At 44.3% G+C, this 24,842-nt stretch overlaps 1 protein-coding gene across 3 annotated transcripts in view; it reads right to left on the bottom strand.

Moving 5' to 3' along the window:
• Nucleotides 1–430: 430 nt before the first annotated feature.
• tafa5l (TAFA chemokine like family member 5, like) overlaps nt 431–24,842 on the bottom strand; it is a 41,495-nt gene continuing 17,083 nt past the window's right edge. For all 3 annotated transcript variants that reach the window (XM_029255705.1, XM_029255706.1, XM_029255708.1), the window contains exons 4-6: nt 23,890–24,017; nt 8,550–8,596; nt 431–1,199 (exon numbers count right to left, since the gene is read on the bottom strand). In XM_029255705.1, coding sequence (XP_029111538.1) covers nt 8,573–8,596; nt 23,890–24,017 — 152 coding nt within the window. In that variant the 3' untranslated portion in view covers nt 431–1,199; nt 8,550–8,572. The remainder of the gene's footprint in view (nt 1,200–8,549; nt 8,597–23,889; nt 24,018–24,842) is intronic.

A 24,842-nucleotide genomic window follows, 5' to 3' on the forward strand; every position in this document is an offset into this window, starting at 1 on the left:
TGGAACCTTGTACTGAAAACTGATTAAATCATAAAAATTCTGCTGAATATATTATATGGTTTATACAATACTTATGCATACTGATATCAAGATACACAGAGGAAATCTTAAACAAAAATATTTGAATATCATTTGATATATGATGATAAATATATGGACATATTTAGCATTTAACATGTGTTACTACATTTTCCCAAATAAATATAACCATATAAAGTCTAAATAATTGTGTTGATTACTCATCCATGTCCACAGTCGGTATCAAATCAAAAAGAAAAAGAATCTCCCAGATGTAACCATTCTAAGTCATTCCTAACAAGGCAATAACTCAGACAGAAACATGTAGCTTCCTTCTCCATAAAAAGTACTTCAGTAGAATAATGTGTCTCACAGTGACTCAAATCTGTCTACACACACACACACACACACACACACACACACACACAGACAAGCTTTCTCTATCCTCAGTTCTGCCACTCCAGAACCAATAAAACACAGAACCAGTGGAACAGAAATTAGACGAAACTAAAAAGTGAAGATGAGCTTTAGAGGGCCCAGAAGGCAAGGATCGACAGTTGGAAGTAGGGAGGGAAATCCATTCGTCCGAGGCTTCCCTCCTTTAAAAGGGTACATGTGCTCTCACAGCAGTGTTCTCATTCCGTAGCATCCCTGTGTCCCCCGTCCCCAGGTAAGGGGAGATGTCACTGAAGGTCTCCTCCGGCTCCCCATTTGCATTGTTCATGGGAGACCTGCACAGGGTGCACGCAGCCATAACTCCTTTTCTATTCCAGACTATCTCAGAATGGAGAGCAGGTCAGTTGGCAAGGAAGCTGGGAGGGGTTCACGATGTGTTGGGACCACAAAAAGAGAAAATAAGATGCTCCTCTGAAGGTCTTTTCCTTAGAAGAAACAGAGGAAGATGGGAATAGCTGTCTGTCCACATTCTTTGTATGAAGTAGCCTGCTGGGCCAGTAAGGAGCTACAGTGCATCACCCTTCACTGGAGCCCCTTCCTCATTAAGCAGGCGGGTGCAGCTATGAGCAAAATTGTGAGCAGGGCTGAATGGTTGGTCTGCGATGGATGGAGGCTCTTCTTCGGGTGGCGAGGTGGAGTCTGAGAACTGGGACAGGTGAATGGAGACAAGACGCTTTTCCCGGTGAATGAATTCTGATCCTTTCTTTCTACAGCTGTCGTTAGGCCTGAAGAAAGAGACAGGGGTGAATCTGAGTGAAACTCACACGTGACAGCATCACCCCCCTTTCTGCTGCCGTTAAGGAATCCTCTGCCATCCAGCACTTTCGCCAAAGTGGTTTGGGAAGTATTCCGGACACGTGGCCCTTGAACTCCTGTCTTAAAGACTGGAAAACTAGAGATTTCTCAGACATTTCACCTGGAGGCGGATCACTGAAACATTTTATGGGAAAATGAACGAATCAGCATCATCGTCTATGAGCTAAAAATTCGGAACACAAGGAGCAACACCAGATGTTTATTATAAAGAGAATGGAAAACTTCTGGCATAAACACACAAACAAAATCAGTTGATTTTTAAGGTGACACACCTACAAAAGTAGGTATGCTGATGCGCCAAGTCAAGTTGAATATGTCTTAAAAATATGTGATAGATATAAAAAAGGTCTGACAGTCCATAGTATGTGAATTTCTACACCAACAAGAAATACCGAGGGGTTTACAAGAGCCCAAATTGAATATAGCAAAGGGAACAATGCCAAAAGTCAGAACAAAATATGCCAAAGAAACAAGGCTAGTAGGACAATGGTTACCAGAAACTTTATTTTCCTAAGGATTGTGTGAATATTGCATTATAGACAGTGCCGGACTTTGACAGCAGCATTACAGAAGGATGGCATGTGTTCGTAAATTAAAGTGTGCCACTCCTTTCTAGTAGGTATGGAGTGTGGTTGTAGTGTAGTGGTTAGACCTGCTGTCTTTAGGTCCAAAGGTTGCAAATTCAAATCTCACTTACCCTACATTGCTTCAATAAAAATGTCAATCTATATAAATGGGTAAACAGTTGCTTTGCAGAAATGTATTGTAATGACCTGTGTTTAGGCAGGAAGATTTGTTTATTGTAAATAGTTGCATTATGGGAAAAAATGTGAAATATAAGTGTGTAACCACTAGGGGAAATGATGGGTGACTGTGTTTGCCGGTGTATTGAGAGAAAGCCTGGGCGTGCTAGGCAGGCTGGGAGGGCTGACTAGAAGCACAGGTCCTGGAGGAAACAGGGTCCTCGGACTAAGAGCATCATTTCCCTGTGTGCCAATGTTCAATAAACCAGTTGTTAAACCAGAGATGAACACTGCCTGTGCATCCTTCTTCACCCCATCCAAACCCATGGCACTATGCACCACAGTATCAAATAAATGTAAATTAATTAGCTCATACTCATTCAGTCTTTATAATACCTTGTTCACCTTCAAGGTAGGTAGGAAACACATATGTGATGGCTTGAAATATTGACAAGCAACAGCTTAAACTTCATGTTTAATTTCCTGATGCGTCTGAACATCATGATCTCCACAGTACAGTTCATGACTGTCCTTTGGCAAGCGTGCCTGATTTTTCACTAAGCTCATGCTATAAGCTCCTTTATCCAGCTGAAACATGTTCACAATAAATACTTGAGCAGATTGTACTGTGGTGCATATGTTTACAGATACTGGAACTGCACTAATTGTGCTGTTCGGTATTAATAATACAACGTAATTTCCACCACTTAGGAGTAATATGCTAACAGGCAAACAAGGAAAGGTTATTCATTTACAGCAGTACATGGCAAATATAAAGGTGACCTCTCTCGAGAGCTGACTTTCCTAAATAATACTAGAAAAATGAACTGAAATTTTTTTAAGAAAAGGAAAATTAGCACTGTGGTGCCCTGTAGTTGCTGCGTTGGCCATCGATCTCTGCGCAGGTCTTCTCCCACAGCTCTGCACTATTTACCTGCTCTACTGCCGTTCTGACTTTATTTTTCCGAGGGACATAATTGTCCTTGTAACACGAGGGAGGAAGCGTTTGTCTTTTTTTCCCGCAGTCCTCTCCCGTGTGCCGCTCCTCTTAGAGCCCCGGCGAAAGCGAGCCGCCGTTTCCCGGCACGCCTCCTTCCCTTCCTTTCTCCCGGCGTTCTTGCTGCTTTAATCTTTGTAAGGAGAGCCCTTGAATGTTAGCATTAGTTCTTCAAACACAAGAGCTTCCTGGCAAACGGGCACGGTCTATATTTTTCCTCGGGAGCCTCAGTTTGTTGAATGCACGATGTAAATAACCGGACCGGTTGTACCTACCACTGTGAGCAACGTTTGATGCAGCATGTAGTAAAAGCAGGCTGTCGGCGGGTGTTTGACCAGTATGGATGCCTCGGAGCTGGACGGCAGGGGTCGGAGTGCGTGTCTGCGTACCGGGGAAGGTTGGCAGCACGGCTCTGGTGAGACGGCGGAGGCAGCATGGCGGCCGGGCCTTGCTGACTGTTTGTGCTATCGTGCATGAAGCTACTTGAGGCGAGGGGAGTGTGGAGTTGCATACCAAGAAAGGGCAGCGCAGTGCAGCACCTCCCCGCATCTCAGAGCCATCGCCTTCACTCCTCCTCTTTCCTCCCTCAGCTCGGCCTGCGCCCGCTCCCTGTTCTCCAGCTCACTCTCCTCCTTCATTCTCACACACGGCACACACCCCTCGTCTCCATCACGCCTCTTCAGTCATTACACGGGTAACGGGGGGCCAGTGCTGCTTGACTGACATTCTGCAGAGAGGTTAAGAATTCCAGTCGCTGCAATTCAGTCAGCAATTAGCACCTGTTTGGTCCTGGAATCGAACCTGAACTAGCTGATTATTCGACGTGACCTGGCGGCTGATAATTAAGATCCGAGCCAACTGGAATGTCAACAGCCTCCCCTGCTCTTAAGCAATGGCCTTGCTGCACGCATCCTTAAAATAATGTGCGAAACAGCTGGCACTGTAGTGGTTAGAGCTGCTGCTTTTGGACCCAAAGGTTGCAGGTTTAAGTCTCACCTCTGGCTATAGTACCCTTGAGCAAAGTACTTACCCTAAATTACCCAGCTGTATAAATGGGTAAATAATTGTAACCTTAACAATCAAAAGCTGCTTTGGAGAAGAGTGCCAGCTAAACGAATTAACATGAAGGACTAGTGAGATCTGTTTCTTTTTGATTGTTTTAATTATGAGACTTTTCCCAAGCACAGTGAAGCCAGCTTTCCAAATAGAGTATAAGCACTGCACTCTTGCACTGCTCCACGAACATGGATCCAAGAGCACTGTTCTTTATGTTCAAATTCTGCTGACTTTTCTTTGCCAGTTAAAGATCAACACCAGGAGACTAATGTTTAAAAGTGCTGCTGTATAAATTTTTCGGGAGATGAGCTGACTCTGAGCCGATGGATTAGCAAAGAGCATTTTTTATGGAACATGCCATTTTAATCTGGTAATAGAAAGACAAACAATAGTAATGATAAATAATAATATAAATAACAACAGCCAAATTGTACTCGGTACACAGGTTAAGAATGTGATTTTATACAACTACACAGCCTACTTTGATATCAGGGCTAGAGCTCAAACTCTTGGAATGTTCTGGAAGATATAACCAATTAAAGGCAGTCAGACGTCAATCGATACTTCCAGCAGAACTAAGCTAACCGGCTGGTAGACAAAGAAGGTATTCAGAGTCAGACAATGACAAAGAGCACATCCTGAACATTTTTTTTTTTTTGGACACACGTAACCATGAAAGCCTTGTAAAGTGTGTCCGTTTTTGCATTTTCATTTGTGTGTACAAGAGATAAAGTGAGTGTACGAATGCAAATTTGGCAGTTTTCCTTTCACTCTGCCCCATTTAAGGATGCCACAGAGGAAGAAATTCACCGTCCATTGAACCGATACACACATGCCTTCAGGGCTGTCACTGTTATTAAATATAACTAGTGAGCAATTCGTAGAGAACCTAGAGGTGGATGGGAAAAAAAAAAAAACGGACAAAGCAATACAAAATGCCCTGGGTTAATCAAAGGAAGTTAATTATGGTCCATCCCTCCTCCAAAATTAGCCACTCTCCCTAAATAATAAATCAAACTCTGTTGTGGACTCCCAGACCGCAAATCAGGATTTTTATATTTTTAGCAAAGAACTGTTGAACGGTCCAACTCTCTGACCCACATATCCTCTCTCAAATTACAGTGTTATACATGGAGTGTGTTTGCGTACATCCTCAGGAGACTCTTACCAGTCTTTGTGAGGCCATGAAGAGCGTACAAAAGGGATACAACTGGGAGGGCGGTTGTGGTGAAAGTAAATTTAAGATTAAAAATAAAATTACCGTCACCCCAATCTCTCCACTTCAGGAGAGAACTGTCAAGCAGATCAGTTTGTGGGAGTTATTCCAGTGTATTATTAAAATATAGTGTGACAAGGATTTATCAGCAGAGGGAAAGCAGAACACTTTCCCCAGTATTCCCTGCAAAAATATGTGTGGTTTAAAATATTGAGTGCATTCTGCAAGCAATTATTTTACATTGTGATCAAAACATGTCAGCGTGTCGGTAAAACCCGCAAAATATTGACACCCTACTGAAGCATAATACATGTACTGTCATGTTTATGTCCATTTGTACAGTATTTAGGAATAATTCAGAGGTTTTGCAGAAATACCCATACTACCTCAGTTTTTCTACATAAATGATTCACAAAGGGGATTTGTAAGTCTGACATTCTAAACTGCCAATATGAATCTTTAAAAAGACTTAAATGTGATTTAGCAAATCTGAACAGAATTTCATAAATCTGAAGCCGTTACAAATAAATATTTATGAGGCATCTATTATCCACTATCTCCCTGTTCCTGGTAATTGCCAGTGATTCATTTGGTTTTCTCTGTGAACGCCATGAGAGAGATCAATTGTCCAATATACCCTCCCATTTGTGGGTGTTTTGGCTTCAAGTCCCTTATCTTCGATTTTTATGAAGTTTTATGTTAACGGTTGGTCTATAATTAAGCCTCTTGGTGTCAACATCTGTATGAATTACCTCCAGCACCAGTTTTTCGCTGTAACATGTAACTGACAACTCCCAGTAAACACTAAACAGGTAGGAGGGATGTAATGACCCATGGCTTTCTACCACGTAATACGCTAAAGACTTCATCATGAAAAATCAATCTTAGTATTTAGTTTTTTTAAAAGATTTAAAGTAACTAATGGTGTGTCACAGGGCTCTACACCGAGCCAAGTTTACAGTTTAAGTAAATGGTTTGGATTTGGTTGAACGAGAAACTCGTTTTTGGGCCCATGATAATGTTCATGGTCATGGTCTAATCCCCTTTCAATATCATAATTAAACCTTGTTAAATTAAAAGTTGTTTGAATACTGTAAAAAATATATTTACATGCTTCAGATCTAATTAATTAAAGTGTCATTAGCTGAGTGCAAACACATCAAATGTCATACAGATGAATAGAACTTCAGCGAAGATGTATCTTCATAAAGACATATTGGCACGTTGGTAGACATTTTCAAGCTTTTTCTTCCTGCTGACATAGAGCAAAACATTTTTTCTGGTAATAGATTTTTCATAATGTTCCACAATTTATGAACATCATACAATAATCTCTGAATCTGTAATACACTTCACTCTGTGCCCACAAAAATTAACACATATTGAGAAGCCATTGCTTATTATTATACATTGTATGAAAATCTTGGGTTATTTGTTATTGTTTAAAAAAGAAAGGAGAAAAAAACCCGATATATTTGATGAAGCTATTCTTTGGAACTATTCAGATACCTGAAAATTATGCATACAATTTTCATTTGTATAGCTGATCTCTTCTGAAGATTCAAACAGAGGAGAATTTGGTTAAAGAAAATAAATACAATCTTCTGAGTACCTTCCTTCCCAGTACTGGAATAACCTCCAAGCTACTGCAAATAAATCCCCTCATCTCTTTTGTGGAGCTGAAGCCCAGAATACAAATATGTTTTACAAGAGGACTACAAATGTTTTTGGCTTACTGATATCTAGTTTGGATGTTTATTGCTTATTGTCATGTCATCAATGTCTTTTACTTTTATATGTTGCTCTTGATTAGTTCTACAGTTACATTTATTCATTTAAGCAGATCCTTTTCTCCAACACAGTCAGTTCTCCTTTACAAATAGACCCTGAATAAAATAGAATATAAAAAAATCTGAATCTGAGCCTAGTCGGGCTTTCCGGGGATTCTTCTTTAGTTCTTAGTCCTCAGTTTCAGAAAGAGCTTAACCGAAAGACCTGTCCTATAATAATCAACTGGATGATTAACAATGTAAGAAATTCTTCACAATATTACATCAGTGATTTTAAAGCCTGCTGAATACTTTCCTTGGATGCTTCCATTTGTGACTGGAAACAGTGTGAGTGGCAACCCCTGTAAACCTGGGGGATGATGCCAGTCAATGGAAAAATCAGAGTGCTGTTTAAGTGAGTAACACAGTCTGCTTTATGTTACCATGGACCTGACTTCAAGGACCTTTGCTACATAACAGTGCCTTTTGTTTTCAGTTTGGGACTGGCAAACGAGGAAGACTTTATTTTTTCCAGCCTTTAGGCTAGACAGAGCCACTTGAATCCGCTATTGGCTCAAGAAACTCAAATGAAACCTGGACATGTTATGTGTCAGCAGTGCTTGACCATCATAAATAACTCTTGAGTATGGAAAAGCTGAGAAGTGAACAGGTGAATTTCACCGCACAGCTCATGAGTAAAATCCTGACATAAAGGCACAGTCTCAGGTCTACAAGTCACTGGGGTCCTGTGCATTTTACGTGTTCAGAGGTGCAGTGTGTCACAACATGTAAAGGACAAGCCAGTGGGTAGCACCAGAGAGACCCACACCCTCTCGCAAGACCGTCTCTCTTATCTCTTCTTCCTCCACAGGATCTTTCAATACCTCTTTCCTCTCTTCCTGCTTGCTAGAGACATTCAATGGCCCCTCCAGAGGAAGTTGCGAAGTGTAAGTGGCATTGACAAATGGCAGCTGGGCTGTATATTTATCTTATTAAGTACAACAGTACCCAGCCCACTCCACCTTCCACCGTCCCTCTCATTGTCAGGAACTTGGCTGTATTTCAGCATATGTGACTGTGGATAGCAGGTCCCCTTTGTAACACTAGTTTTTTACATTTCCCTGCCAGGTGGGAAACAGTCATCTCCAAGCTTCAGATATCCTGATTACCCACTAATGTTGTTCCACCTCGGTGCTGATGAAGTAAGCGGCTCCGGACCAATCACAATCAAAGAGAGAAAGAAGAAAATCGACCCAATAAAGGGATTTCATACAATTTCATAGCCATGATGCCTGAATGGAGCAGGATGACATCGGAGCTCACAGAGAACTTGGCGTCTCTGCTGTTATCCTGGGAACACAGCTGACTGCCTGTGTAGGAACAGGTCTTAGGGCTTTACTGTAATGTTAGATGAGTAAAACATTGAGAAATACGAGCAGTTAAAACAGTGTACATAGAACAAAGTACTTTGGACTCACCTCCCCTCGGTGCTCTGAATCCCTTAAGATGGCTCCTTGGGCAAAGGCTACAGGTAAAAGATAAAGAAGTTAAACAAAAGAATCTTTCTGCTAAACTCTCAAATAAAATAAGTTTTGATATATTTATTTCACTCCCACTAAGTTCTTTGGCCAGGAGCATAGAACTCAGTATGACTCTGCTGCCCATATGGTAAAAACAGAATCTAAAAAAACAGAATACAGGTGATCTCCGATTTACGTAAGGGATTACGTTCCGCAGGATCCATCGCAAGTCAAAAAATATCGTAAATGGAAAATGCATTTAATACACATAACCTTCCGAACATCATAGGCTAGCATACGTGCGATGGCCATTACGGGCTTGCCGCCTTCATGCTGGGCAATTATCTTGAGTTTCTCCTCAAGAGTAATTTCCCTCCTCTTCTTCTTCTCATCAGTAGCAGGAGACACAGATGGACGTTTCTGTGACATTATCGATGGACAAAACACAACGTAGATACAGGGGGGTATCTGTATAGCAACCACGAGGTAGACTGGGAGATGCGGCTCGCCAGCCCACCATTGTAAAGTCGAAAAATCGTAAGTCGAACCATCGGAAGTCGAAGGGCATCTGTGTATATAATGGAATAGAATATATAAAAGAATAGAAAAAAATTGAATTGTTTAACCATATACTGTACCAGCTGTATATCGTTGAATTGAAAAAGCCACTTTACTTGAAAAAATATTAACTAAATTATCCCAACAAAAGTTAAAGCAAACCGTTTAAGAAAACCGACGAAATACTCGGCTGAGGAACGGCGAATGCAACGAGATGAAGTTAGAGCTGTAGCCACTGGCACACATGCACGACACCGTTGTGGCCGACATCGTCTGCTTTCCATAACTAGCGCGGCAGCATTCCTCCAAAAAGCAAACACTTCACCATATGGCCAAGAGCTGCAAGGCAAAATTCAGTGGGCTGACAGCCCTTCAGGTTTTGGACTGCACAATAGGACACTTGTCAGAGAGCTTAAAACGATCAATTAGCATTTCAACAGTCCATGTGTTGTGTTGGTGTTGCTGCCCATTTTGTTTCATCGGCAGTTTTTTTTTTTTCTATAATGCAGCAGCACAGTACATCAACATGCTTGTACTTACACCTCCACATAGTTTCAAACATGGAGGTGATACAAAGACACACTGTGAATTTTACTGCCATCAAGGCCAGAGAAGATCTGATTTTCTACAGACTGCTGAAAAATTTTTGTCTCCAAGGGACACTTGGTCACCGCGTACATCTCTTACATTTGTACAGGCAGGACGTGCAGTCCCGCAGTGGCATGCCTGTCTGAGCAGTAAAATCATACAATAGGTGTAAAGGATACAGCGCTGGACACTTTATTATTATGGGGAGGTCAACGGTATATATCTCACGTTACACCAATGCATGCAGCGGCCTAGATCTCACTGCACACCTACACCATCTGGATAAAACTAGCTCCGGCTACTCCTTAAATCAGAAAAAAAAAAACATTTTTTGCCGCTGCAAAAGATCTAACAGTGGATTGAATTTGCAGTTCTTCTGTGCACTATACTCTACACTCTGTGGAACTCACTGGTGTTACCATATAATACACTTTTCATTCATTGCAGTTCTTCATCTGAGTTCGTTGTTAATCCACCGGGAACTTGGTTCAATATGTCAAAGAACCAGAGGTCACACTTGTCCATCATTTATGGATGGATGGATGGATGGGTGGATGGATGGATGGATGAATGAGCGAACAGACATAAAAAAACTCAAAAAAAAAAACTACTAGGAAGGTGAATAGGAATCGGTATTATTCTGGTAAAGTTTTATGCAGCTACTTGCGTGATGAACGTTGGTGCATACGGTGAAGGAAACGAACTGTAATTAAGAATCACACATCTACAGCTATGTCTCTCTTCCTCCTAATGTAGCGCAGAAATCGTATTTTCTATGAGATGTACGTCGCTTTCGAGAAAAGCGTCTGCCAGATGAATACGTGTAAACGTAAGTTTCCTCATCATCATCTTGCACGAGCGCACGACCAACTTGAACCGTATGTTATAAAAATAATCACATTATATTTGGCTATGGCATTGCAGAGCCGCTGATATAATGATTATTCTATCTGAGCGCTATGTATAAAGCTTTATTGTCATTGTAGAACCACTGCTACGGTTTTGTAACTGGATGGAATGAAAGAAAAAAAAAACTACTTACAAATCTCTCGATTGTTGGAACCAAATGCACTTACAGAGATAATGAATGGGGTAATTAGTAAATGAATGGGCTGTTCAGTCAGTCAATGAGGCATCTGAGCTGCTCACTGTCATTCCCTACAGTCCCTTCCTACAGGGCCCTAAGGCAGCATGCAGAGCCCGTGCGCCTCTGCCTCCAGCTGCCCGCCGCCCATACGCGGAGCTGCCCCTAGGAACAGCATGGCTGATCCTTCCGGCACCGCGTCATTTAAATGCTAAGTACTCGGGCTGCGCTGTTAAACGAAAACAAAAAAAAAACGTGTAAAAGGAAAAAAAAAGAAAAAGTCAATAAGCAGCCTGAATTCTCGAGCAGAGCGCCACATGTTTTTATTTGATTTTATTGCCCCCCTCGGTGCTAGGGACATCCTGTCCTGGTGTGCGTAGATGTGTGTGGCCTGTTTCTTGTATGATATCTAAAAAAAAAAGGAATCGTAAAAGTAGAAATTAGTAGGTCGAGCTCTGCCAAGTTTCCCGTTCCTTCCTTCGACAAAACGCTTTTTTTTTTTTTGTCTTCTCCATCTGAATGCATATTGGTTTCCCTCTAATGACAGAGTGCTCTGCGCTCTCCGGCTTTTTGGATATTGACTAGAAGATACAAACTCAGGAGGGGGTGTGTGCGGGGGGTGCTGACACGCAGGCAGGTGAGGGGCTATTAACTGCTCGGCCTAATTAAAAGGCTAACAAGGTGAGTGTGGCCTTGCGGATGGGCCTGAGTGGCTGACAGAGCCGCCGCGAAGCACCGCCTGGTGCCATTGGAGGGCCAAGGACACCGCAAACACACGATAATTACCGCAGCATGCCTGGAAAATGACAGCGAGAGAGCGAGGGAGAGCAGAGGTATCGCTCCCCTGTCCTGGGGAGACACGGAATCTGTTGGCACGCCATTCATTAAACTTACTTTATTTAATTAGTACAAATTATCCCTGTGCTCCAGGTGTTCAGCGCTGCTAACTTACAAGGATGAAGAATTAAATACAAGAATCTGGGCCTAAACATAGGGCTACTGTTACATGTAATTAAAAAATAGATTTTTTTTTTTTTTTGTCACGCGCAAAGAATACAACAAAAAAATTTGTATTGATTTTAATGCTGCGGCACGGTGGCACAGCGAGTAGCGCTGCTGTCTTGCAGTGCCTGGGTGGTGCAAGAGGACATGGGTTTGATCCCCACTCAGTCTGTGTGGAGTTTGTGTGTTCTCCCTGTGCCCGTGTAGGTTTCTTCCAGGTGCTCTGGTTTCCTCCCACAGTCCAAAGACATGCTGTTCAGGTTTCCTATAGTGTGTTCCACTGATGTATGGATGAGTGACCCAGTGTAAGTAGTGTATCTAGCAGTGTAAGTCACCTTGGTGAATAAGGTGTGTGGGCTCATAACACTACATAGAGTTCACTGGAAGTCCCTTTGGAGAAAAGAGTCTGCTAAATAAATAAATGTAAATGGTGGAACTGTGGGGAAAAAAACTGTTCAGTGTTTGTAGTATCCCAGCCGTATTGGGTGATTTACGGCATTGTACAATACACAAGTGATGCCCATCCACGAGTGCAGAGGACACCAGTTGTACCACGATGTTGGGTCCACTCTGGAACTTCAGCAGCAACACCGGAAGACACCGGCATCGCATGCAAGCGGCACTGGTGCTGCTCTTATAATTGGGACTAGAGCCACGTGGGCTGTATACCGAAGCCAAGATGCCTGCTGGCAGAAGGGTATATGTTGAAACAGGCTGCCTGGGCAAAACTCAGTGAGGGGCTCCAATGATAAAAGATATATATATATATATATATATATATATAAAAAAAAAAAACTTTCCAAATGCCTCCCCATGGTTCTGTGTTATTACTCAGCCTGTGTTCCATTGCCTTCTATTTTGTTATTCTATTCCTGTTTGTATCCTCCTCCCCCTGCCCCCGAGTGGCTAAAGCAAAGCCCAGAAGAGCAGAGTCACTCCAGCGAGAGCCTACAAGGGCCGACAGGCGCTACACCGCCGGCTGGAGAAAAAAATGGAAAGATTTGGGGTTTGGGGGCTCCATCCTTTCAAGGCAGAGAGTCCTCGAGGAACAGACCGATATGAATAAAATAAAAATGGCAGTTGAAAGAGATTCAACGGCGGCACTCCAGCGGCCTTGCAGCTTGAGCACCGTCTACGTTGCAGACGAGAGGATCGTGTTTATCGCGTTACCGGTAAAGGAAGAGAAAAAAAGCAACGGGTTTGAGGGCATGTGCTGAGACCAAGGTAAATGAAAAGCGAAGAAAGGAAAGACAGCGCGGCAGTACCAGACAGCTTTAGGAAAGAAGGGACCGTGTTCATGCACTGGAACGAGAGTGCGGTTCCGGGACAGCATCCGAAACATAAAACCGTGCCGGAAAAAAGCAGGCATCAAGGACACCCATGACATAAAGCATTAGAAAAGGAACGAACGGAAGAGGTGAATTATGGCAAAGGCAGCTGTCGTCCGTCTTGCGTGCCAACTTCATCAGGCTCGCCAAATTGCGGCCCATGCTCAGCCAAACGTGCCGACGGACAGAGGCCGTGAGCAAACGCTTCCATTCCAGCGCGCAGTGGTCATGGAGGTCAGACACATCTTGTTTGTGCAAAGTGCACCGAGAGCCTCTCTAGGCAGCACACCGAGAGGAGAGATTAAAAGAGACGTTGTTTGTGGTTTCATCTGGAATATTTGCGTATGACAGAATGCGGGTTTCACCATGCGGAGAGTGATCCATAAAACTGATATATGGAATCCGTAAGACTGTCCTACACAATGTGGCTGTTTTGAACATGGAACTCCATTAAAACAGATTTTATTTACTAAGGTATTTTATAGTAAACAGTTTTTCCTGAAAATGCGGGTTATTCTCATAGTGCTGAAAGCTCAAAACGAAATATTGACTCCCAAAAGAAGGAAAGAAAGACTGAAATAAATCCCTTGCAGTGTCTCTAATGCATCATACAAATCAGACCTGAGACTTTCTCAAACTCATCAACACTCATTCAGAGAGCTTCACAAGGAATGTATCGCCATTTTTGACTGCTGAGCAATAATAATGCGATGAATGCGATTTGAAACATTCAAAGTAACTGGGAAAATCAAGAACCTGTTGCCGTTTGGAATGAATCTACAGGGAATACCGAAAAAGCCATTTGAGATCCAAAAATATTAGACAGTGTCGGGTGAGTTAGTCGGGAAAATGGGATACTCTCACACACACACAGTGACTGAAACCGCTTGTCCCAAGCAGGGTCGCGGTGAACTGGAGCCTAACACAAGGCATAGGGCTGGAGGGGGAGGGGACACACCAAGGAGGGGACGCCAGTCCATCACAAGGCACCCCAAGCGGGACTCAAATCCCAGACCCACCAGAGAGTAGGCACAGGCCAAGTTGACTGCACCACTACGCCCTCCATGGGATACTCACTGTTAAGATGAATAATCAATACAACAAATGCATAAATAAAAGGAAACGCAAGCGTCTCCAAGATTTAGGTCACGGCTGCGTAATGATCCACTGCAAAGCAGCAAAGGCATTTTTAGAGACAATGCCTTAGATGAAAGACTCAGACATCTAAAAAGCCTTGGAGATCTCTGTCAATGAGCCTCGCGTGGGGGAAATGTGACACAAAACAAAAATTTCATCTGAGTCACGACAAAGTTGAACAACTCCTTACATAACCACAAAACCAAGTAGTTATTCCCTTTCCAGATAATGCTTCGAACCAATGCAACGGAAACCAAACACAGCAAGCGTTCACTATCACTACCCTTGTAAATATTTAAATGTTTATATCCTCATATGATGAGCCTATGCGTTAACGTGCAGCGTGCCCTTAACCACACACACATACATGGAAAAGGCGTGAGATGCTCAATGAAATGATATCGGAGCGAGAGCCTGAAACCTCATTAACAGTATTGCATGGTTATATATTTGAAGTACTATTTAAATTTGAAAAAAAAAAATCACAGAGTAGGCAACCTTTTAATTTTAGAAGTGCACTTCTGTTATAAGCTAATGTCAATTTTTAATTCTGACAGTTAAAATGATACAGGAGTGAATGGGTCAGCATGTCTGCTGTATAAAATGTTAGGCTTTTTATTGCTTTGAATCATTTTCAAATTATTCAGTGCAAAATAAACTGCAGAACGCTTCCGATACCCTACCTGGGTGTATTTTCTAAAAGCCGTTTATATTAGGGCATTTTAATTCAGAGTACAGCTACTCAAATGGCGCATGTGGTGCGTGACTAAAATCAGACCCCCGGGTCTTCCTCTTCAATAGCAGCATCGCAAGCACGCAGGGTCAAGCAGCAAATTTAATAGACCTCGCTTTCTTGATCAATCCAGAAGCAGGTGTCAACACAAAGCAACGTCACAGCAGAGTCATCAGCGATGCTTCCGCAGGGGCTGTGTGTGAAGCTGTCTAATTTTTCCCTTATAACGATATACACTCCCTCAGTGGGCGGGACACACACTGATGCACACCTGGTGCTAATGAGCACAACTGAGGGTACGCTATCGGAGCCCGAGAGCAGATCTGAGCTTGATGAATAACCTCCTAAAGTAAAAGGGAGGGGGACAGTCATGGTTCGAGGTTGGGAGAATTCCACCCCTCCAGCGACAGGCATTTCATCCCTGCTAAGCGAGAGCGCACAACGGAGGACGTGAGCCTAAATGGCACAGTGCCGGCGAATAGCAGCTCGAAGCAATATGATTCCCCTCAACCTGTCTCGCCGCCTAGTTGCCAGTGTTTATTTCTGTTTATGCTCTTTCAACGGGCTGCCCGAGGAGCAAGTCGCCGGGTGCTGTCGTGCACCGGGACCGGGCTCCTTGTGTCACTGCTGAGTCAGAAGAGGATGAAGGACTGAATCAGAGCCCTTGTCTCACCTGTCTGCCTGACTGCTGGGGTGTTGGGGTACTGCCAGAGCCCTACTATGCAGGCTAGTACTATGGGCCCTGGTACAGCACACATGGGCAACCTAGAGCAATAAGGCGGAATCAATCAGACTCAGAGGGGGGTTTACAGATGTAAGGAAAATTTCAGAGTGAGACGCTACGATATATTTATGGCGCAGAGAGCGTGTGATGAAAGAAACGAGTTGATGGTGGCTGTGTGGTTCGTGAATTGTCATATGACCCATGCCTAAAAACTGACGCAGTTTTGCATAACTTGTAAAGGTTAAATGATATGTTTTGAACTGCTTGAAGAGGGCATCCCTTATAAAAGCACCGAGGATGTAGCTCTAGTACCTTTGCTTTATCAGTTTTCATTTAACCCATGTACAGTAATAAGTCCACACTGATATTAACTGATCTGAGTCCAGCATTAAGTCAGCAGCAGGTTTACCTATGGCAGTAGGTACAGTAGCGGACAAGCTTGCCACCATGTAATCGGAAGGTCCCAGGTTCAAACTGCCCCTGCTGTAATACCTTTAACCAAGGTACTTCTACTGAATTGACCAAACGCTCTACTGTACATATCGAGATTTGATCAACCTCTACACCCCAGCCAGACCACTTTGCTCATGTACATTGCCCATTTGGTGGTCCCGCACGTGAAAAGTAAAGCACGGAGGTTCTCAGTTCTGGTGGGATGACCTCCCCCTGTCACTCAGAACTGCTGAAACGCTGCTCACATTCAAGAAGGGTCTGACAACTCCTCTTTTCTGGACTCACTTTGCCCAAGATCTCTCCAGCTCATGTACATTTAGATTTATTCATTTAGTTGATGCTTTTCTCCAAAGCAGCTTACAGTGATGAGATTATAATTATTTACCCATTTACACAGCTGGGTAATTTTTTCACTGCAACAATTTTTAGGGTAAGTACCTTGCTCAAGGGTACTGCAGCCAGAGGTGAGGCTCAAACCTGGGACCTTTGGGTCCAAGAACAGCAACTTGAACCACTACACTACTAGCTATGCTACCATATATATATATAATATGTATATATATATATATATATATATATATATACTGTATATGTATGGTCTAAATGTTCATGCACCGTAACTTTAAGATCATTCCCAGATAAACCTTTACACAGCCACTACTCCTGTATTGTATGTAAATGTTTGTGTACAAAAAACTGGAAGGTGATCGGAATTCGTCCATCCTGTGTTTTATGCACCTACTCGTGTGACGAACATCAACGCATAAAATGGAAAGAAACAAATTAGGCTTACTTAAGAATCACATGTCTGCAACTATGTCTCTCTCTTCTAACGTAATGCACAAATTGCATTTTCTATGAGATGTACATCGCTTTGGAGAAAAGTGTCTGCTAAGTGATCAAATGTAAATGTAAATGTAATGTATAAATACCCTAAAGCTGACTAACACTGTAAAAGACCCTGAATACAGGCGTTAGTTCAAGTTTAAAATTCATCTAAAACCGAAAAGGTGGATTTCTCAAACGTAAAGTGAAACATGATGTGAAAACTAACCAAGGAACAATAAAAAGAAAAACTTTCATCTTCCTTTCTACTGTCTAGCATTTTACATTAAACAGAACAGAAGCTAAACTGTCTTTATAGACACACACACACATACACACACACACCTTTACAACTTTCACGTAGCGTTGCAGTTGATTTATCGTCTATAAGGCAGGGAACTGGTTGCAGCTCCCCCACAGGAGAAGGAGGACCCCTCCTTGGAAAAGTGGTAATAAAACCAGTCACCCACAGAGTCCACAGGCACCTCCCTCTGCCAACGAGTATGATTCACCCACTAATGCGATTTCTCAGAGGAAGTGCCAACCTCACATCCTTCTCACCTCCTTCCTTCTCTTAAACAGTTACCCCCTGGTGTTCCCCCCCACCTCCCATCAAGCTACTACTCATCGTCTCACGAACGGTTCGAAGTATAAAATGGAAACAAAAAGGTGAGCGATTTGTGTCCCACCAACCCGCGTCTTTCCCTTCCATTGCTTTGCGCGTGGAAAAGTGGTTTCCGCCTTCATCGCTTAGTATTGTTGTATCTCATTACCTCTGCACTTGTCTTTAGTTACATCTACCTAGTAAGAGCTGCCAGAACTTGAGCTCCAGAGAACGCAATCCTTGAACCTTTCAGCCGCACTCTAGTGAAGATAAATTGCCAGCTTGTTTGGAGCCCTGGTGAGTGATCTATATTAATAGCTGGCTGCCATTCAACACCCTGAATATGTAAACTCCATTAGCAGGTCAGTTCCGAAGGCCCACAGCTCCTCTTAGCCACAGCATGTTGAAAGGTTGTGGCTAAGGTATCTTCTGTGACTCCGGCCATTTGCGTCACCCATTGACCGTGACTGGGATTGGAGGCAAAGTGCAAAGGAGATGCGTAAAGACGGATACCAGACTGGTGCGGAATGTACCTGAGCAGCAAAAACCTTGGGTTTTGCGGTTGCATTTCAGAGGTTTTGGGGGCAGCTGATGCAGAAGTGGACCTTTCGGTGACTTATTGACTAAACGATTAATTTGGGTAAAAATCACACACACACATGCATTTGCTGAAGCTGCTTAGCCCAAGGAGGGTCGCAGCAAGCCACAGCCTAACCTGGCAACACGGGGCGTAAGGCCGGAGGGGGAGGGGACACACCCAGGACGGGACGCCGGTCCATCACAAGGCACCCCAAGCGAGACTCGAACCCCAGACCCGCCAGAGGGTGGGACTCGGCCAAACCTGCGCCCCCCCCAAAAATGCTAACAGCGTGACGGTATTTCAAAAACACAGCGAAACACCTTCTGTCCAATGTCCCTTTTCTGCCATTGCCTCTGTCTGTCCACTGCCTGTCTTTCACACATTGCCCGTTCCTGATTTATTGCAAGTTTTGGTTTCCTTCAATGAATCAGAAGTTACAATTGGCAGCAACAAATTGCACATGCACACGCACAAATGTGGGATAAACAACACATATGCTGCGCACTCTAGTCTCCAGTCAGCACAGATTATCTTGGGATGAGAAAACAAGCGTGAAATCTCTTGAATGTGCCACGGGCTCTAAGACAGCTGAATCGGATCAGGCCAGGAGGCTGGTGGGTTCACTAGGACTCCAGTTCAAAAAAAGCTTCAACAAAACACAGCAAAGAAACACACACACACAACTGTACTCAAAGTGTAGAGTAGAGGAGAGAAGAGAAGTTCGTGGCAAATTTACTCAGCTGTCGCAATGCTTTTTACGAGGCTACCAAAAAGTTCATTCAGTGCAGCCCAAGGAAAAAGAAAAAGGCGTCACGTCCACGCTCGTACCGCCATCGACAGCACCTGAAGACGATCAAGCGCCCGATGACGATTAGAACACTCAGCTTTAAAAGTCCCTCCTCGGCTTCTTCACACTCGTGGATCTTATTGAGCCAACTGTCCTCCTTAGTGCTCATGTCCCGATCGCCTTCATTCCCAAGCCCTGTTCTTCGGTCCCCAGCTTCTGACCATTTGCTTCGTCTCCTGACTACGTCTACGGTTGTTCGCTCCCACTCTGACCGCCTCTCGACCGACTCTTTGCCCGTCCCCAACAACGAGAACTCGCCTGACCCCTCAGTTTCTGACAAACGATTCTGCACTTGGGTCCAGCCGTTCCCACGTCCTCGGTTCCGTGTGACAGAAGGAATCACGTGTCTTACGTGTTCTTTGATGACAGGTTCTAAATCCTTTTTGATTCTTTAATGCAATTTGGGGTTCTTTAATCTCAATGCTGAGACACCACATTTCTAAAACTTCTCTAGAACTCATATTTATATACATTTATTAATCCTGTTGACCCAGCCTGTTGTGTAAACAATATTGTCCCTCTCAATCCTATGCCTTCAACTGAAATATCACAGGGTGTAAAACTGGAGACAGAAAGGCAGCAGTTATAGTCACCCGCTGGTAGTTGAGGAGAGGAAAACAAAGTACTCCCAACACTGAAGAACTGGTGAAAATAAAATCTTTTGTGGGGGGCAGGGTCAGAGTATCAATGGCTGCCCAACCCCACCAACCACCCCAGTACTCTAATATGGTGAGAGGAAACCTGTTTGGATATGTCTAGTTATTAATATATATTTATATAAAACTGTATGTATGTCATAAGGGGTGTGGTGGCGCAGTGGGTTGGACCGCAGTCCTGCTGTCCGGTGGGTCTGGGGTTCGAGTCCCACTTGGGGTGCCTTGCGACGGACTGGCGTCCCGTCCTGGGTGTGTCCCCTCCCCCTCCGGCCTTACGCCCTGTGTTGCCGGGTAGGCTCCGGTTCCCCGTGACCCTGTAAGGGACAAGCGGTTCTGAAAATGTGTGTGTGTGTGTGTGTATGTCATGTGCTATACCGTTTAAAAACAGAAGTTGTTGTCCAGGCCTATGGCTAACGATTCCATTAGTAGAGGTTTGGCAGTTAAGTTTGTTATATATTCTTGTTAAATGAACATAAACCTGGGAGGTCATGAAAAATCATGTTATTTGTACACCACATAGAGAGCCAATGTGTGAAATATTCAGATCTACTAACAGCACTTCTTTCAATCCTTACACACACGTTGTCCGAAACCGCTTGTTTCATACAGAGTCGCAGGCAAACCCAGCAACCCAGGGCATAAGGCTGAAGGGGACACACCCAGGACGGGACGCCAGTCCATCGCAAGGCACACCACGTGGGACTTGAACCCCAGACCCACCAGAGAGCAGGACCCGGTCCAACCCACTGCACCACCGCATCCCCTTTATACACATGAACAGACTTTTCAAAACCAAAACCACTTCAATTAAATCCTGCAAGGAATTCCTATCGGACGTCGAAAGCGCTATAATTACTATTTGTTTCCCGGTTACTTCAGTCACAAAGGCTATGAAAACTGCTGATGTGACAAAACAGTGTCTTAGTGCTGATGTCAGCCTGGGCAGAAGGGAAAAAATGCTACCTCGCTGAAGAAAACGGTCAAAAATATGGGAAGCGCGCACACTTTATCACCAAAACATTCACGAAAATACATGGTGTGGTTTCACTGCTGGACACATACTGCTCGGAGCTGACAACTTGGAAGATGCAGTGAGTGCATTAGAATGTGAGGTTCAGGGTATCACTGTCCTGAAAATTCACCTGTGTTCCACAATGCAGCATTTCTGCCCTGCTGCAGCCTTTATTCCACACACCGGGCTGCTCGAAAGGGTCCCTGTGACCCTTATTTCTTCCCAAATAAGATATTATTTCCCAGCAGAGGTAAGGTGCAACATTTCAATATAAATGTTTTACATTTTTGTCGACTCGATTTTCATTTTATTTATGTCCTCCCAGCCACAAGTACACACACCAAGGGACAGGCAGAGATAGCGAAAAATTCAATCACACAACTTCCTTCCGTATGCTATTGCATACAACAGCAGATACAAAAGCATTAAAAAAAAAAAAAAAAACGCAATATGGAACAGCTTGTCTATGCATTTTACATTACTGACAATATGCACATAATGCAAAATAACGAACTGTAAACCATTAAATTGGGCACAGTCGGCAATGTTCTCTGGCCGAAAGCCTGTACAACAAGAGTGAAAGAGCACAATCTTTCTAAAATCCTGACATTATGGCCACGGTGACAGACAAGTTTATGCCCTTAGAGCAATACATGCAGGATTTCTTGATTGCCCAAACAACGTCTACCCAATAACTGATTTGGTTATTGGTGTTCATTATGTGAGAGGTTTGACCAACGCAGGCTTAGCTGTCAGTGGTCAGTGGTCTCACTTATCCTCATAAGGATGAGATTTAGTAGAGCAGCACCTGAGGGCTCCCTAAGACCTGAACTGGAAACCCGCTATATACCGTAAGCGCTCCGGTCAAGCATCCATCACCCATCCTCAAAGACTCAAAACGCTCCGTCTCAGTTTTCATAACAATATTGTGAGTGCGTCGGTTACGTAACACAAATTATTTCCGGAACCTTCAACAAAAAGGGTTATTAAGGGGATTAAATGGGATAACAGATATTATCATTGTAGGCTTCACACAGCATCTAAGTGAATAGGACGTCACAAATGCTCAAAATAAAAGGAAATTCGGGGGTTTGATAATGGCTTGGCCAGTCGAGACATTAGTTCATAGCCGCACTCCAGTTTCCGTGCGAGTCCGCGCTATGTCATCCAGCCATCGTGACAGGTTGCCACCATCCTGCCTGGGGTGGGACTGTTTCATTTGGCCAAGGTATCTTGGCTGACTGCAGCATGACTGCCTCCCAGGGACACGCTGGATGCCTGCACCGCCGCCACCTCCCCGTGCTGGCAAATCCACGGACAGCTGAGCATAAGAGACTTCCAAACCGAGCCAAAAACGGGAAGGGCAAGGGACAACAGACATCTGATCGCTCGGGTTTCCAGGCGCCGGTAAGAAACGATCGGGACTGTTATGCCACGCCACTCAATGAGCTGGCGCGTGGGATGGAGAACGGTGCCGGGTGAGGTGTGCCTCGCCGTCCGCACGAGACTTGGACGAAGACTCCCGCCTGCTGGACTCCTAGCTGCCGCTGCCAGCTCCCCGACCTCGCACGAATGCAACGCAGCTGGCTCTCGTCGCACTAACAAGAGCGGGATAGACAAGACGACCGAGTTGCAAATAGAGGAGATGGAGCGTAAGGGTGAGGAGCGGGAGGGGTTGGGGGCCTGGCAAGGCCAGATGTATTGTGTAGCGTAACTTCTGCTTCGGTTGTGTTCACACTGGGACACTGCAGACAGCAGCTGCTACATATGTGCTCCAACCAGCTGTCCTTGGTCAACGGATCTCCAGAAGTCTGCATGCCTTATCGAGATGAGTCCGGCGTGTTATTGCTTACTCCTCATCTCCTCCTCCTCCTTCCTAGCGGAGAAACCATCCGAGCCACTACACCGGACTAAAGCGCTCTCATTCCAGTACTTCCCTGAGAAGATTCACATCAGCACCTTAAGGTCCCGCAAAGAGAAAATGCTGCTTTATACAAATTCTCAGTGTTTAGCGTCTTAACAAGAATAAAACTTCAGCTTGGGAAGGCACACGCGCGCACGCAGACAATGGCGAAGACTCAAAACGGCGTCATTAGAAGAACCTTCAGCTGAACGGAAAATACGCACAGGCGGCAGCGAAGACGCATGAAGACGAGCCTTCGACAAGAGAGGTTCGATTTTGCATCACTTTGCGGAATTATATTCTCTGGATACACGCATTCTTCCGGAGAAGCTTAAAAGCGAAAAGGATTCAGATCCTCGGCACTTTTAAACAATACGTTGAAGAACGCGGTGCTTTATAGTGATGAAACATATTGCCTTCCGTTTTTTTTTTTTTTTTTTTTGATATCCTGCTCGTAAACCAGCAGCACCATTTTGCGGAGAGCTTATTATTCAGCCACAGCAGACATGATCAACATTCATTTTTGTTCATGTCAATGAATCATTCATAAGCTTTTCCGCACTGGATAAAAATACAGCGGAATGAGACAATACTTAACATGTAGAACAAAACAACCCTTTTGCTTTTCGTACTGCTCCTGCATGGGCAGCGCTTTAATAAGCACGCGCGTTCGACGCGGCAAAACAGTCGCTAAAACCGAACGCCAAGCTTTATTTGCAATTCAACAAATATTTGCAATTCAACGTTCTGAAACCAGATGTTGCCTACTTTTTATATACCGCCCCCCCCCCCCCCCCAGAAAGTACAGCATTTTTAATCCAATTTAATTTCATTTAAATCTACACAATGGGACTGTATTACAATTAGCAAATGATGGATAATAAATAAAAGACCCTTTCTGCAACTATTCTACTGAGAAATTCTGTTTGATATACATGTATATAGTATGACATCTTTCAGACATTACAGGAAACTAATTATGATTAACTGGAGAAAAAAAAAAGAAAAAAGACTACTTAATCCTTACACCGCCTCCCTCTTATTTGCGCCTTCGTCCTCATATTAACAAGCTTTCGTATCTTAAATACATAAATGAGAAATTTCATGCCGGTGTGGTAATTATGAAAGAAATGGCTGATAACATTTCTGTAGTGAAATAAGATAAAGCACCTGTTTTATCGTGAGCAACCCGGCCGTTCCCCGGTGACCTTCCTCGGCGGCCGAGCGGCACGGCAGGCTACAGAGACACGGTCATGGCTCTTACCGTGACCGTCTTTATCCGACCGCCGCCCCTGGTGCAGGTCCAACCGGAACGGTTGAAGAGCAGGCCGCACACCTCACCCTCGGAGCAGGGCGTCATCTCGCACCACTGCCGGCTCTTCACGATGCGGGCTGCGGGTGAGACAAGGCGACACTGAGGGTGAGCCAGGCCGCTCGCCGAAGCTCCGGGGAGGGTCGCGTGCCAAACGTGGCACCGCCGTCCGACCGCAGGCAGGCCGGAGCTCTCGGCGTCCACAAGCGCTCATCGCCGCTCGGTCATTCTGCATTTTCTTAATGTATCCCGAAGCTCACTTCCTGTGATCCTTCCGTACCGTGCAGGCATCTGTCTTGACGGCGCAGAAATAAAGGCGACAATGCAACTTAATTTAGTGTCACTCTCGTTTCCGCTTTCACCGAGCTTCTTTTTTTTCTCCCCCCCTCCCTCCGCCTGTCTTTTAAAATTCTAATGACTTCAAAATGTCATTTATCTTTGTTGTTGTTGATTAATCGTTGCAATGTTCTACAGAGGCAGTCAAGCGCCGATTGCCTTCGGCGCCGTACGCACCAGCAGGCTCCATAAACAAGCGGCCCATTCAAAGGTTATCATCTCTCTCCAGGAGGGATCTGCTCTGCCATCCACACCTCCCAGGGGTCCCAGGAGTGGCGCAGGGCCTCAAGGACACCATCACGGGCATGCAGGGAAGCAAGAGGGAATGAGATGCGGTAATGGATGGGAAGAGGGTGCTAGGGGAAATGGGGCCAAAATCGCCACTGTTTGTCATGGACATGACATCCTCCCTCACATGGGCCAAGCGGGGATACATTAACGCTGATCATAGCAGGCTGGTCGGCTGAGATGGATCTCACTGCCGAGTCGCCCTGATTCAGCACAGCTCACTTAACAATGTGCTGGCATGTGCGGATGACTGCTTTACTCTGTGTGACATGAATCTGGGA

Source organism: Scleropages formosus, chromosome 1 (assembly GCF_900964775.1).
Source record: "Scleropages formosus chromosome 1, fSclFor1.1, whole genome shotgun sequence".
NCBI classification, from domain to species: domain Eukaryota; kingdom Metazoa; phylum Chordata; class Actinopteri; order Osteoglossiformes; family Osteoglossidae; genus Scleropages; species Scleropages formosus.